The sequence below is a fragment of the Crocodylus porosus genome, unplaced genomic scaffold (assembly GCF_001723895.1).
Source record: "Crocodylus porosus isolate Cpor-Errol unplaced genomic scaffold, CroPor_comp1, whole genome shotgun sequence".
NCBI lineage: Eukaryota > Metazoa > Chordata > Crocodylia > Crocodylidae > Crocodylus > Crocodylus porosus.
The window spans coordinates 69,894,958-69,911,396 of NW_017728886.1; the positions used below are offsets into that span (position 1 = coordinate 69,894,958).

The 16,439-nt window shown below is 38.4% G+C and overlaps 1 protein-coding gene across 1 annotated transcript in view; it reads right to left on the reverse strand.

Moving 5' to 3' along the window:
• Positions 1-1,751: 1,751 nt before the first annotated feature.
• NEK10 (NIMA related kinase 10) overlaps positions 1,752-16,439 on the reverse strand; it is a 196,387-nt gene continuing 181,699 nt past the window's right edge. The window contains exon 37 of the mRNA XM_019536158.1: positions 1,752-6,055. Coding sequence (XP_019391703.1) covers positions 6,007-6,055 — 49 coding nt within the window. The 3' untranslated portion in view covers positions 1,752-6,006. The remainder of the gene's footprint in view (positions 6,056-16,439) is intronic.

Genomic DNA, 16,439 nt, shown 5'->3' on the forward strand with positions numbered 1-16,439 from the left:
TTCAAGAGCAAATTGGATGCTTATCTTGCTGGGATCCTATGACCCCAGCTGACTTCCTGCCCTTTGGGCAGGGGGCTGGACTCGATGATCTTCCGAGGTCCCGTCCAGCCCTAATATCTATGAAATCAATGAAATCTATGAACCTGGCTGGAGGGCCATCCATCCACCAGGCTCATAACAAAGTGATGGACTTACTAAGCTGGGTTGAAGCCAGGGCATCATTGCACAAACTTTCCAGGTATCAATGAGAAAACCAGCAGATAAGGGAGGTGTTTCAGGCAGTAGCTGCCAAGCTGCACCAATATTACAAGTACAATCCCTCCAGTCTGCCAATTTGTTCCTTAGGGCAGTGCAATTTTTTTTACCCAAACCAGGTGGCTGTGCTGAACTTTGATGATCAACTGCTTAAAGTCCATTCTTGGGTGCGGGAAACAGCATGAGCAGGAATATCCTGCTTATGTAAGTAGTCAAAGAATGCCAGCTGCCTGTGAACATGACTATATGCTGGGACTCTGTCAGGGTTCCCAGAGCTATACACTCTGGCAAAAGAGTGCTTCACAGTTCCCGTGAATTCGGTGGATGTGGAGTGTGCCATCTCTGTCTATGGCCAAGTGTTCACTCCACAAAGACAAGCTATGTCACCAGGAAATGTCAGTGGCTGCTCCATGCTCACTTTCAATTGTTAACATAGACTCAGTACTCAACTATGCTTGAGGCTTAACGTTCCATAAGAGTTAGTACTCAATAAAGTTGTTTTTTATAAAGTTTATTTATTATGGTTTTATTAAGAGTTCCAAGTGTTTAACAGGTAGCAGAGTTTCCTTCTTAAAACAGCAGAATAACAGCTGCTGGTCAATGGTAATCAGCCTCATGGTGGGCTCCCTCAGCCAGAGGCATGGAAAATGCCCAAAATGACTCTGGCGAGCTGGGAGGGAGCCCGCTTGTCCCCCAGTGGAGCCTGAATTAGTGATTCCTAGTGGTAATTTCACTGATTTTGGAAGAGCTCCACTCAAAATGCAAGGTATAACTAATAACAAATTCTAGGCCTTTGTAGAAACTGAAAAATTTCATCTTTCAAAATAAAATTGGATTCACGTTTTATCAGAAATGTAACAAGTTAAAAAGCAAACAAAAGGACCCCTAGAACTGCATGCAAGTCAATTCATAACAGGCCTCCAGTTTTGGAGACTGGGCCTGGTTACTAGCTTTCAGTCACAGATTGGTCGAAGGACTGAGGTTGGGACTTGGATTCATGACAGCTGGTTCCCATTCTCAACTTCATAGCTGATCTACTGTAACTTTGGGCAACCCACTTCAACAGTTGTTTTCACTTCCCACCCTTTGTCTAGCCCATTTAGCGTGTAAATTTGGCAGGGTAGGAATTATTTCTCATTGTTTTCATATAAAACCACACAAAATGGGGCACCAATCCCTATATACTAATATAATGCCAATTAATAAACATAATTTAGGTAATAAGATTCAAAGTGTGAATAAAAATATGAATTGTGGTTGTTAACTGTCCCTTCTCCTCTTGTCCTCCCCCCTTTTCTCTTTACATAGCCAAAGATCGCAGCTATATCATGTTGAATTCAAATGCAACTCAGTCTTTATAAGTCACCAGCATGTATGCATGGTATACTATGTGTAACAACCATAAACTATTTCATTTGTGAAACCATATCCTTTTACCAATGTCTACTCTCTGCAAGCAATATTAGAACAAAATACAAATCAACTACAACTATCATATTTACAACATATAATTTAATTCTAATGATACACTCAAGCATTTTGCTACCAGAAAATGGTGCCTATGAGAAATTTGCCAATTTTTATTCATATACAAAACAGCATAAAATAATAGATATATTCTATAACAATCGATTTGAGACACAAAATATACCAGTAATCAGTATTAGGCTATTTCCCTGCAAAGAATAATTTGTATCTCTTTGTAAAAGTTTCCAATTTTATAATCTGGAGGTAAACAAATTAGATGTTGCAAACAGCTTTGTATGAGCAGCTAAGTTCAATGTAGGGTAGCTCTAAAAAAGTGGCTGTTTTTTGTTGTTGTTGTTGTTCTGGAAGACTTTGTAGTTTTTAGTTCCTGAATTTCCACAAACAATCAACAAGAATAGTGGGTCTAACTTCTCAGAGGAGACACAGTATTCAAAGAATTTCCACAGGAAATGACGCTTCACAATGCATGGATCACCTCAGTGAACCACTGGCAACCACTTTTCAAAGAAACAAACCATAAATATAGCCATACTGTATTTCAAAAATTAAAATGAGTAGGTTAACAAAAAGTATATTATTTGATTCATGTTTAACACTGTTCCAGCTAATAACTTCTCTGTATACATGTGCTCAATGCTAATCAGTCTTGGTGACATTAGTGACACTTCAGAATCTCACGGGGCTGGCATTCGGGAGCATAGGGCCTCAAGCTGATTGTTAGAAAGTAGTGACTTCCCTTACCATAGTCCTGCACTGAACAGTTTACTCTTAGAATGAGAAATAACGCAGCAGTAAATGTCATTTTAACATTCACTGCAAGTGATCTATATTCTTAAAAATGTGAGGGGATGAGAGAGAATCTCTTCATGCCTAACCTGCGACAACCAACAAACTAGTAAATTCTGGGCGCCATTGCCGCTTTGCAGGGAGACTAACTGATGAAGCACATAGCATGGACTTTTGGCCTGTCCATGTACTGCCAGTGTCTCTACTGGACTTACTTCCTAACTTGGCATGTCATTGGGACAGCTGCTGCGGAGCTGTCCCCTAATCTTGCTCTTCATTTCTGGCCACCACTACATGCAGCTGACGCACCCATTTTGGGGGGCTTTCCATTAGACCCACAAAAGGGCCACACAAGGTTCACCCCATAAATAGCAATACTACAAATATATTTGGGGTAAACTTAATAAGAGTTCCTAAACTGTACTCTGTTTTCCAATGCAAATAATGCCATCAAGTAACAATAGACCCTTTCTAGTGTCACAAAAATCCAAACTATCAGTTTCTTCACATTCCTGAAAAGAAGTGCCAATCTATTGCTAATGCATTCACTACAGTCTGACAATTTATAATCCAAAAAGTTGTCTGAAGAAGAAATTTGCAAACAAATATTTTTACTTATCTCCAATATGTCAGTGAAGATAGTTTTATACTATTGAATAGAAATGACTGTAGGTACATCTATTAGGTGGGAGTAGAACCAATATATCAGGGAATAATTTAAATGAGGTCTTTTGGGACGGGGAGGGGAATGGCTGACAAAACATACAATTCATTTTGATGCCATACAGATCTCTTTTTCCAGTTATGTCCTGTTTAGGCTGATAACACAAAGAATTCAACATTCTCTTTTGCCTGTGTTAAGACTGATATTCACCGGCACTCTCAAAACCAAACATGAATGCTGCATTTAATCAAAAGCTGAGTTAACTTTTAGTGGCTGTGTTGTGAGCAATATCTCACTTATTTTCAGTTTCTATTTATATCATATTACTTTCTAAATGGTAATAACCCAGTGGGACAATCTGGAGGAAGTGGCACCTTCTTTGGAGAACTAGTTTGATAAGCTTCTGTTTGCAAGACATGAGAGTCTTTGGTTTTGGTTTCCAATGATACATGAGGTGGGAGTGGTTAAACACTCAACATTTTCCATTCTTTAGTAATTATGGCATCTGTTACTCTACATCAGAGGAAGCACTATGTTTACCTCAATATTCCCAAGATGAAGTATGCTGAGTTTTAAAGTGCTCAGTGCAATGATGTATTCATTCAGAGTAATGTATATTGATATTTTCAAAAACATGCAATTATATGTTGAAGAGGTTTAGTTTTTATGTAGCATCACAGGTTAAAGCTTTTATTCCAGTAGCAACATAGAGGGGTCTTCATTCTGTGGTTTTAATGCAGATGTTACTTGGGGGTCACTGGATGAAGTCATACCAAGAAACTGAGTAAGTCTCTAGAATTGGATTCTGTATTCAAATAAATGTAACCAGCAGTGTTGGTAATAAGATGATAAGAGACTGCAAAGCATGACACTCACTTATTGGCAGGTGAGAGAAAAAGCTATAGGACATTGTCTCCTCAAAGTCATACACATATCCATAATAAGTAGATTGGCATTAACTAGAACTGCAGTTACTAGGAAAGCAGGGAAAATTGATGAAAGGAATCAAACTTTGGGGTTATGGTTAAGAGACTATTCAGTGATATCTTAATTGTGAGAATATCAAGTTAAAATTTTTTTTTATCATACCTTTTAAATGTTGATTTATGCAGCTCTGGGATTCCTGTTGTTAACACTTTCATCAGGATAATATGTACTGTCCTTCTTTAGGACATCAACATCTATGCTTAGACAAACTGTATGCTCAGGCCACCTTTACTTGTAGTTCCATCATCTGCATTCTGTAGCTCCTCAGTGGACCTTTACTATCATTACTCTGTCATTCCACCATTGTCAAACAGTGCCCAGTGGCATTGTGCATTAAGCTCAGACTTGTTGATGGAAATGCGTTATGTTAAATTGGGCTGTAACACGCCTTTTCCAAAGATGGGTTGCCACAGCACAGAAATAAGCCCATGTCTCATTTCAACTCACCCTTTTTTGTTTCTGTATCCCTTCATTTTTTTCTCCCTTTATAAACTTGTATGCAGGATCAAGGACAACAAAATCACAGATTACAAATTAAATAGTGTCCTCTGCCTTGTTAAGAAACGATGTTCACTCATTCGTGCGTGTTGCAAACAGAGTATGGTGGAAACACTTTGTAGTGCATGTACAGTTTGTATGACATACTTCTGTATCCGTATCCATCACACATACATAAGCATGATAAGCATGATGTAAATAAGCATCAGCAGTTCCTAGCAGTTTCTAATAGGGATATATCATCAAATGTACTGAAATGATTTTTAGCAGTTATGCTAGACAGAGTGGATATAGTACTTGGACTATGGAAAACCACTCTCACATTTTGCCAGTATTGAATACTAAACTCTAGAGACAAAGAATAGTTTAGGAAGTACTGAATTAAGAGACACTGCATCTCTATTAAATTTATAGAGTACATAAAAATGGAAATTCTCAAAGTGCATTAAGTACTACATCTCACTAGCAGCAAAGTATTAGCTTCATTTTCTTCTTCTGTTAAACAGTAAACTCGTGTGTGTATATAGCATTGAATATACATGTACATATGATACATCTTTTATATATACACGTATATACACGTCTAAATGTGATATACAGAAAGACACACAACATATATCACAAACTTTTTACTACTGTATTTGAAGTTTCAATTTGAAAATTGACAATTATTCTCAGAAGCTATGCAAGTTATAAATACTGACTATTAATATACTTTACCAGCATTAGAAATTATTACTATGCAAGTGGTTAAAATATAAGTAGTGGGATTTCTTTTAAATTTTCAGATTATTTTGATGAAATGTAATCAGCTTCTAATTCTGGTATAGTGAACATACAAATATTTTGTTTTCTGTCTTGTGCTTTTTTATTTATTTCTCTTAATATAAAATATATAAACTGATCTAAGCAAGGCTATGGGCCCTAAAATATAGTTTCTGCAAAGTTTTTTCTTTCCTGAGTATTCAACAATTCTTTAAAAAAATAAAATAAAAAAATAGAGGGTTTGCAATATCAGGAGTTGGGTTTCTTTTCTAATGCATAAACCTTAAAGCATTTTCTCAGACAGTATATACTGAGCCTCTCCCTTAAAGTGCAAAAATATTATGATGTAAACACAGCTACTACAAAAGTGTCATACTGATATTCATCAGCATGAGGTTTCTTGAAATTGTCCCATATTTGTTTCAGCACTGGAATCCCTTCTTAACAACATCTTTTGAGCAAAGCTTATCCCTTTGGTGATCAAACTGTATCAGCTGAAGTTCAACAGGCAGTTTGACTTCACAAGAGGGGGGAAGAAAAAATCTGTTCAGAATTGCAAGCTCTCATCTTTTGGATGGATAGTTCTTTGTTCCCCATGGATAGTAGTGATACCTAAAAAGATAAGAGGTAGACAGTACGTAAGTGTTTGTAGACCCTAGGAAATCTTTACTACTCACTTCTACTATGACCAGAGTAGGTCTCTGTGCTTTTGACAGCAAGTTTCCATGATATAAATGTAACGTATGAGCCAGGAAAATTTGAATGCCTTTCTACAAGGCATGTTTTAATTCAAAAATAAGTTAATGAACCTGAGACAGGACTTACTGGGACAAATGTCATAGCCCACTATTCAGGGGATCAGGCAAGATGTATTTAACACAGGGGTATCAAACTCACCCTAGGCCCCAGGCCAGACCCACACTGCAGGGCTCCTCCTGGACTGGATCCATGGAGTGAGCAGCAGCTGCAATGGATCCAGTTCTGGGTGTGGGGTCAGCAATGTGGGTTCAGGAGGAGGCAATAGTGTAGGTCAACGGCAGCATGGGTTAAAGAGCAGGCAGTGGCACAGATCCAAGGGCAGTCAGTCATGGAGCAAGTGAGGGCTGTATCTACACAGCCTTCATTCACCCTGCCACCAATGGCCATGTCCATTGGGGTCCAGGGACCCCACATTCTGCAGCAGGACATGCTCCCCCACAACTTCCGGTAGCCTACCAGACTACTAGTACGCCAGACGGAATGGTTCCTCAGGCTGGATCTAGTCCATGAGCTATGCATTTGACACCCCTGATTTAACACTTCCTTTGGACTTACAATCTATAGGCAGGGTAACTTCACGTGACAAATGTTTGAGCACAGTGTCATAGTGGGATCTGTAGACAGCCAATCTGAGCTCCCATATTCCTAGTGACCTGCCTCTGACATAACCTAAAGTAGCAGGGAGGTAAGCTTTATCTTATGCTACTGGTGAAAAGTCTCTCAGATAGTTCAGCACTGTGGTGTCTACATCTCTACCCATCTTCTCTTAACATGCTTCTGAAATGCCAGGCAAGAGAGCTAGTGCAGGAAGTGGTGGAAATGCTTCTGCCAATTTTGCACTGATGAAGATGGCATCAAATAAACAAACCTGTATTATATTACATTCTCTTGCCAGGGAAACATGATATACAGCTTTTCTCTCAAGCACAGTATTGCTGGAAAGTAACAAGCATTTCTTTTTTCTTTCCCTCAGAAGCTGATCCAACTTCCATTTCAAGAGTGAGGTAGCCTTCTTCAGCCTACTTTCTCTAACATCTGCCAAAATGTAGAGTGAAAAACACTAGACCCTAAGCATGAATCAAAACACTCCACTGTGCACACAGTTCTCTCCTGGGAAGATGATGAGACACAAAAGGAAGCACATGTTACACTGGTCACATTTATTATGCTTTTGGAATGGTGTCTGATTGTATAGTGGAAGGACAGGATTAGAACCTGTAAGAACCCAACCCCCCCCCCCCCAAATTATGTTGAAAGAACGTTACTAAAATGCATAAAAATTAAGAAATGCAAAAATGAAGGTTGCCCATGTACCCTTACTGTGGGTCTTCAGTGTATCTACATTACAATACAGCTTTGAATTTACACATCCACACGTAAGTTTCCCCCCAAAACTATGACTCTAAGTGCACCAGACATTTTACCGATGGTTCTATCAGATGACCTGATGAACAATTCCTTGCATTTGAAAGCTTGTCTAACTTTATCCCAATCAAGCAGCTGGTCCAATAAAAAATATCACCCACAAAAATGTTGCATCTTGCATAATTCCTAGACTATCACAGCTACAATATCACTCCAACACTACCAAAAACAGTAATTAATTTACCTTCATAACACCCCCAGGAGATTAGGAAGTGGTATTATTTCCACTTCACAGATTGCAAGCTGAAGTACGGTCCAGGGGAGATTAAGATCAAAAGCATCCATTAATTGGGGTGTTTGAGATACCTAAAACTTGATTTTTCAAAGGACTTTGCATTGTATGTTCCAAGCTCTGCTCTTACTGACTTCAGCTGCAGCTATGAGCACTTAGCTTAACTGCAAATCAAATCAGGCACCCAGGTAATGAGGAACACGGTCAGGAACCACCTGTGAAAGGTTTGGTTTAAGTAACTTCCTAGCATTGCACAGGAGCTTTATCCAGATTCAAGAAAGAAGATGTCCATTAACAATGAGACCCTCCCTTCTTGCAGTCTACAAACTTTTGTAATAGATGAAGCAGGGGTTCTTTGGACAACAGTGTCCTTCAGTCCACGCCCTGGTCTATCCCCAGAGCACATCTATATTGAACATTTAATAAGGTGGGGCTCGTATGGAAAAAATACTATGTGATCATGCTCCTAAAGAATGTATCATAACACCGAAGTAGAAGGGGCTGAATTAAAACTTATACGAGCAATCTTGATTCTGGTATTTCTTAATATTTGAATTTGACTCTAAGAACTTTCTTTTAAGGTAGAATGTGTGTTGTGTGGGTGTATAATTTCCCAAGTTTTTATAGAATATCTTAGGAAAAAAACTTAAATCCCATCATGCAGCATTGACCACATGGTTCATCGGCAGAGCTAGAACCTTTAGATTTACCACATAAGCCATTGCAATTTAAAGTAATGTAGTGAACTGTATCAGTAATAAGTTGTCATTCCACTGTGTGGACCAGCACTAGAGGAAGACGTGACACACTTCACCAGCATGTTTTATGGGTGCACACTGATACCAGAAGAATGGTGAAAGTTGGTCATGTTATATTTCACTTCAGACTTTGGAGGAGATTTTGCTGTAATAATTGCAGACACTTCTGCCCATTCCTACTCTAAGTTTAGCCAGTTCTGCTCTGTTGACAGTCTATTGTGTTTTGAATCTATCTCCTGGATCTTGAGTCTGCTGCAGCTTTTATAAATTGTATGCTTTAAGTATCAGTGAAAGTGAATCGTCTTTGTCTGACTGAAGCCCAGGGTACTAAAAAAGACATTAGATAACAGGGACTGAGCTAGTCTTGATCTCCAACGAACTTCAGGAGGTGGACAGAAGGACAGTGTTGTCCAAAGAACCCCCACTTCAACTACTGCAAATGTTTGTAGATTGCAGTGATTACAGAGGCCAGGGTCACCAGCCTGAACTTGAAATGGTAGATTATCTTGTTAGGATGACCAAGAGCTAGGACAAGGCACTAAGCCCAGATAATATATTTTATTTGGGATTAGAAATAAATGGTGCAAATGAGAAGGAAGCCTAAATAATAGTGCTATCAGTGTGTAGAGATGGCCAGTGATTCTCAGCCAGGATGCCACAGCACCATGGGGTGCCTTGAGATCCTTTTAAGGATGCCATGGGGTACTGCTCAATATTAGCACTATTAGATTTGCAAACACCTACATATGATTCACAGGATAAAGCCAGGGAATTCAAACAGGAATCCATAGCATCAAGAACAATATGAAATCTGTTGCTCTTTTTTTCTGAGTTCTTTGCAACAGAAGAATCACTTTTCTGCAGTAAAAAACAAGTGAAAGATAAGAACTGGCATTTTTCAAGGGGCACCTTGAATTTAACTAGGTTGAGAACCACTGGAACATGCCTTAGAATATTCTAAACATGCCAAGCCTCACAATTTCAAATCATTCCCAAAAACTTACGGAGAAATGGAAGTGAGATAGGTTTGACTCTTTTGAATTTATATACTGTCCTCCAGCCACTAGACTGGTATAATTTAGAACACTGAAAAAAAAGTGGGTTCACCAGGGCGCCTCTTAGGGTAACAAGAAACAATGGTCACAAACTTGCAGAGAGCAGATTTAGGCTAAATATCAGGAAAAACTTCTTCATAGTAAGGGTGGCCAAAACTTGGAATGGGCTTCCAAGGGAGGTGATGCTCTCCCCTACCTTGGGGGTCTTTAAGAGAAAGCTGGATAGGCCTCTGGCTGGGGTCATCTGACCCTAGCACTTTCCTGCCTAGGCAGGGGGTTGGATTCAATGCTTTGTTGAGGTCCCTTCTGACCCTAGCATCTATGAATCGAAATACAAATCTGACTCTTTAACAAGACAGGATGAGTCAATAGGCAAATGAATCCTGGAGCAAAGGTTGAAATGGGATGTCACTCAATATAGGAAAAGCTCCTGCAACACTTTTAGATTTTCAAGTGATAAGGCCGTATGATCATTAACCCCATCATACATCAACCCTACCTTAACCAGTCAAAATTCAGAATTCACTCTCATTCCTGAGTCTGATCACTTTCCTATGAGTAACAACCTATGCAATTCTTAGAATGGTTAATAATACATAGCTATCATTAGAGCCAAAGCTGACAGTTGTCCTTTTGGTGAAATCATTTTCTGTAACTATTTGAACAAATGTTCTCTACCTCTAAAAGAACAGAATCGAAAAAAAATGTAGTGAACAAAGCTGTAAAAAAAAAAATGTATAAAATACAGTAATATGTTTTTGATTCACTCTCACTTTATTAGTGGTGCTAGAAATGTACTCTTTGTCACATAGTACTACTCTTGAAATAACACTTCTCTACCATAAGAGGATCTCTGATTGTATGTATAATATAATAACTCATTTGGAATCTCAGCAAGCTGCAGCACTCAGCTGAAGATCACTAGAGTCTCTGACCTTGTGAGTTTTGCAGGATTTATTTACTTGAAACAAATCCATTTTCATACAACTGAGCTTTTGCTTAGATTATGCCTCCTAATACACTTTAGTCACCTATATATGATACAATGTAATGTAACATGCAGCAAGGGCATTTCAAATCAGATATTTGGATCCACTTGGGTATTGTATGTCCACCTTGATATTTTGAAGCGTGACAAAAAATTGCAACAGGTTTTCACTGTCTTATAAATAGGTTTTCAAAAAACAAACAAACAAAAAGCAAACAGCACAGACCTACGTTGATAAACCACTCTCGTACTTGGTGTAACACAAAATGAAGTTGGGCAGAAGGTAGGGCAGGATGGCATGTTAGGGCACCTATACACATGACAGAGCTCTGCTAAATCGCATGAGTCAGAGCAGTCTTGATTAATAGAATCTGCTGGAGTGTGCTAATTAGTGCGCTCCAGCAGCCTCCGTGTCACGTGTATTCAGTGACTCCACATTTCAAAACGGTTGTGGGAGGCACTTTAACTAAAACTTGTTGAACGAGGTTTAGTTAAAGTGATTTCACTGCCATTTTGAAGTGTGGGATGCTGAATATACATGATGGATACATATGATGCTGCAGGCACTTTAATTAGAACAGCTTTCAGAGCCACCCTAATTAAAGCATCCCCCCCAGCCCCAAAGCATGTGTATAGATGCCTTTACAGACTAACAAGTTCAGAGAAGAATGAACTTGCACAGGCAACAACCTACTTCATCCAACACTAAGAAGTGAGGTGAAAATGAGAGAAAGGGTGGAGTCTGAAACTCAGCTAATTTTTAACTTGTATTTTTCAAGTTTCTGTACAAACAAGCTACACTAATGGAAGCACTGAGTACTTTCTGGGGATTATGATAGATGGACCCAAGTTGATTATTCAAGATACAGCTGAGGGTCATTATCCCCAGCTGGTCATTAATCCCCATGAAATAGCTGGCACTGAGCTAGTAATTACTATTATAATGAAAATGAAAAAAAAAGTGCATGACATTTTTCTTCTGAGGCTTAGTCTCTCATTTTCTAAAGAATTAATATTCCATCCATCACCCAATCAGGTTGCCTGGATTATTTCTCAGCATTCCACACAATTTATACTTTTGATTCTCTTTCTTCTGTCTTTTCCTGAGGTTGTCCACACTGACAGTTAGGGTTTATCTTAAAGTCAACCTTAATCCCTACCTGCCAACCACGTATACAATAAACCTTGCAGCTCAACCCCTGATGGTAGTCTATCCTTGTTCTGGAAGTTCTGTTAATCTTACAGGCATTAGGTACACTCAGTCACTACACATCTGCAGATCAGTTTTGTCTGCAGTACGTTTGGAAGTTATGAGCCACAGGCATTCAAGTTTGAAGCAACAATTCCATAATTCCCAGTTCCTGAATCTTGACCTATATGCATTCCACTTCCTGTCTCTACTACCTGTAAGTAGAGATAATCCAGAAGGAAAGATAAGACTGATTCCTATGTTGTATGTGTATACAGCATGATATAGATGACTTTGGTGCAGGCTATCAAGTATATAGACACAGAAAAGTGCTCACACATAGCTTGGGCTGGTTAAGTTCAGCATCAAAACTTAAGCCTAAATACCAGTATAGACATAGACATACCCTCAATATCACTACCATTTCTTACTAGAGGCTTTGTTTTGTTTTTTTGGGGAGAGGGGTTGGCAGGAGGGCAGAGATCATGGAGAGAAAACAGCCAGCCAGACATAAAAGCAACTATTTAAATTATTTCAGTGGTAGAAGCCCCACAAACACTGCAGAATTCTAGTGTGATGCCGTAGCTAACAGGGCAAATAACACCCTGGCATGCATCAATCTATGCATCTCCAGTAGAAGATTCTTCCACTCTACTTGGCATTGGTGAGACCACAGCTGAAGTACTGCACCCAGTACTGGGCACTGCACTTCAACAAGGACACGGTAAAGTTGGAGAGAGTCCAGAGAAGGGACATCCATATGATTAGAGACTTGCACGACAAGCCATGTGAAGAAAGGCTAAGGGACCTGGAACTCTTCAACCTGAAAAAGAGAAGGCTGAGAGGGGGACTTGACAGAAGCTTACCGCTACATCAGAGGCTCAGTGAACAACTGTTCACCAGGGCTCCCCTTGGGGAAAACCAGGGGTAATGGCCATAAACTCCTGGAAGACTGTTTCAGTCAGCATTACGAAAAAACTTCTTCACAGTCAGGGTGCCCAGACTGTGGAATAAGCTCCCTGCAGAGGTGGTGCAATCACCTACCCTCGAAAACTTCAAGAGAAGACTGGACGATCACCTAGCTGGGGTCACCTGACCCCAGTTGTTTTTCCTGTTTGATGCAGGGGGCTGGACCCGACGATCTTCCAAGATCCCTTCCAGCCTCACAACCTTTGAATCTATTAATTCTATCTGTACACTTTCCACAGCTAAATCGAGAAGAAAGCATTTTAAATAAGTAGATAGGTCTAACTAGAAAAATAGTAGAGCTGATTGCTAAAAAGAAAAAAATCTAATTACTACTAGGATTTTATTATTATTTTTCCCAGTTCCCAAAGAAAAGAAGATAATATTTGGCCCTAAGCAGATCATTTTATGTGTAGTGGAAAAAGGCCAATTAACGGTGGACATTGATAAATAACCCAGACTGCAGTTTAAGGAGGTTGATTTGCCCTTCAAGCCACATGCACCTGTTTGGAGATTTTGAGGTAAAACCTACTGCTGCATGGTTGTCAGCTACATGAATGGTCTTATTTAGGGCAGCTGCTGAAACTTGGACTGTTTGACTACCAAGACAGCATGGATGAAGCAAAATGTGCAGGACTTCTGAGGATTCTAAATAGTACTGAGCAGAGCATATTTTATAAATTCTTATTACAGAAAGGCAGGTAGGTGTTTTTGAGAGCCAGGGGCCGCTTCTATACAAGTGTGGACATATGGTTCCCAAGGGACAATTAGCAGTGGCACACCTTGTGCCAGCACTAGTTGTCTCTGGGGAATGGCTGTGCCACGTGCCCTCTGGCATGCAGCAAGTTACCCCAGGTGGGGTTTGAGAAGCTGGGGCCAGCACTGGTCTAGCCCCAGCAGCTTTACCTGGGATCCTGGGAGCCTCCTGGGGCTGCAGCCATGGCAGTCCTGCTGCTTAAAGCCTGGGCAGCAGCCGGAGTGTGGCTCCAGCTGACCCAGGTCCAGTTCTGAGCAGTGTGTGCTGCCCCCACGTGTGCCACTCTGCTTCTCTTTTTTGCACATGGATTTTTTTTTTACTCCTGGATATCCTGCACTGTTCCCCTGCAGTGTGGAGAACAATGTGTGGTATGTGGCACACTAAAGATGCAGTCATGTCTGTGGTGTCATGTACAGCATGACCGTGCTCACCTGGGTGTGGCCAGGGTGTCAAAGTGATTTCTGAAAGAGAGGAGAATACATAGGCTACTTGGAAATGGGATTTGAACTGGGGAAAGAAGGAAGTACAAGTATGCATCCACTGTAGACAACAGCACGTATGCTGAACAGTAACTCCTGGTGTAACAGCAAAAGAATATAATGCAGTCAGTAACAGGTAAAAGAAAACTGCAGTATCACTGTTATATATCCATCATTGTGTGGGAGCTCGCTGTTGAATTATATAGGACTGAATTAAGCACAGGCTTAGACTTGTTCAATTTAAAACTTTTATTGTTTCACAAAGTCATAAACTAAAGGAGGTTTGTTGGTTTATGAGGTTCCCAAATCAAGCTCTTGCTCTCTAACTTGGAGGCTAGGTGTGGCTGCCTGATTTAGTAGTTTCAGAACTGTTCAACAGCTTATTTAAAAGGAGTCTTTTATTTTTTTTTTTTAGGCAAAAGATACAAAACTGTCCCCATGGTGGAAGTGAGGCATCTAACATAACTTTACTATTAGTTATATATGATAACACTTATACATATGTATTTCTAATTTTTACTTTTATTGGTTATTTAGTTAACTTATCTATATTATAATATCAGGTGATACGGTTTGTATTATAATCATTACACTTCTTATGTTAATCCTTAATGACCTTTATATTTTTATGCTAATTTTCTATAACCTAAATACATTATTCATCTATATGTTTTGCTAGTTTTTGCAGGGTTAAAATGTCAAAACTGACATAATATGCGGTTGTTTTTTCGTCATTGCGGTTTAGCCACGCAGTTTCCTATTCTTAACAATGTAAGCGGCATGTCTGCTATTTTTATCATTGTTTAAAGGTCAGAAGTTCAGTATTTTCATTTAAGGGTCAGAAAGTGATTACCAGAATGTCAATTGCTGACTCCTCAACCTCCTTGAAGCATTCTGGGAGTTTTAGTTCATTTTTTTTAATGCTAGGTCTTGCTTAGCATAAGCACTCTCTCACATCACCTCTTCCTCCTTGATAAAAATAGCTACTTTTGATTGAGAAAGCTTAACATATTTTTGGAAATACGGATAACAGTATTTTAACAAAACTGTAACTGTAAGGTAAACTATGAGAAGATCTAGAAAGATAACAAAAATTTATATGTTATTTTTCATTTGTCAAATAAGATGAGACATTCTTTTTGTAATTTTATTTGAGGTTTGCATTGTTTTTTTAGCTTGTTGGGCAATATTACTTAACTAATTTAAAGGTTTACTAAGTTTTTTCAAGACAGCTCTTAAGTAGTCAGGAACTTGACTATTGGTGGAAATATTCTGATAAACTATAGAAATAAACTTAGTCAAGTTCTTTTTAATGTATTTTTTGGAAAAGAGTCATATTTTTATTTTATTGTTCACTTTTTGCAGTCTCAAAACATTGATACTTTGTTTATGTGCCAAAAATTTGTTTGAATGGAATTAGGTTTTTGTATTAGGATATGTGTTTTTTTATGATGAATATAAATATTTTGGTTTTGATATGAAAGCAAGGGACTTTCCTGAATAATAGAACAATTAAAATCTAGACATAGTACTGTGCTTGAAGTAAATTTTTATGTATGGACCCCTCTTTGTTTTAAAATTAGAGGTGTTTCTGGTATTTTTAAACTATTTGAATAGTTTTAACTTTGTTTATATTTAGAAGTTTCTGTAATAAGAGAAAAGTTACATATTTAACACCTTTTTTCTTAATGGTAAATTAACAACTTTAACAGTAATATTGGCTTTTTGACACTATTTATGAGATAATACTTGTTATTGAATTACTGGGACTGAACATTGATAAAATGTCTAAGGTGGAATTTTTTAATTTTGAAGAAGTATATTGGTTGTATGACATTGGTTTATAGTCTAAAAAACTGTAAGTTTTTCAATGGGTGTATTTAAAGTCAGTTCATTTATTTTAGTGAGGTTATAGATTAGAGTTTTATTCTCGTCTAACTTGTAGTAGAAATGTTCAAAACATTTAGCAGGAACGCTTGAATTATTAACTTATTGAGTACAGAGGTTAGTAGTAAAGTTACTTTTATTGAGGTCACTCAACATATCGAATTTTGTGTATCATCTGTATACTCATTTTCAGCATTCATTAGGACAAGCAGTTTTAGGATACATAGAAATATTTTGATGTTTTTTATAGTGACAATATCTGTTTTTTTTTTGCAAATTAAATACAAGGGAAGCGTTTGCTTCTCGATTAGTTTTGGATGAATTTACATTTTGTAATTTGTACTAAATGTTTTTTTTTCTGCATAATTTTTTAGTTTTACTTTAGTCAGTGACAGTTATTTTAAGAATTTTTTCTAATTGTCTTGCTTTGACTGAGGAATATGAAACTAAGTCTCAGTACTAGGTGGAAATTTTACTTAATTTTGATGGCTTTGTATTATT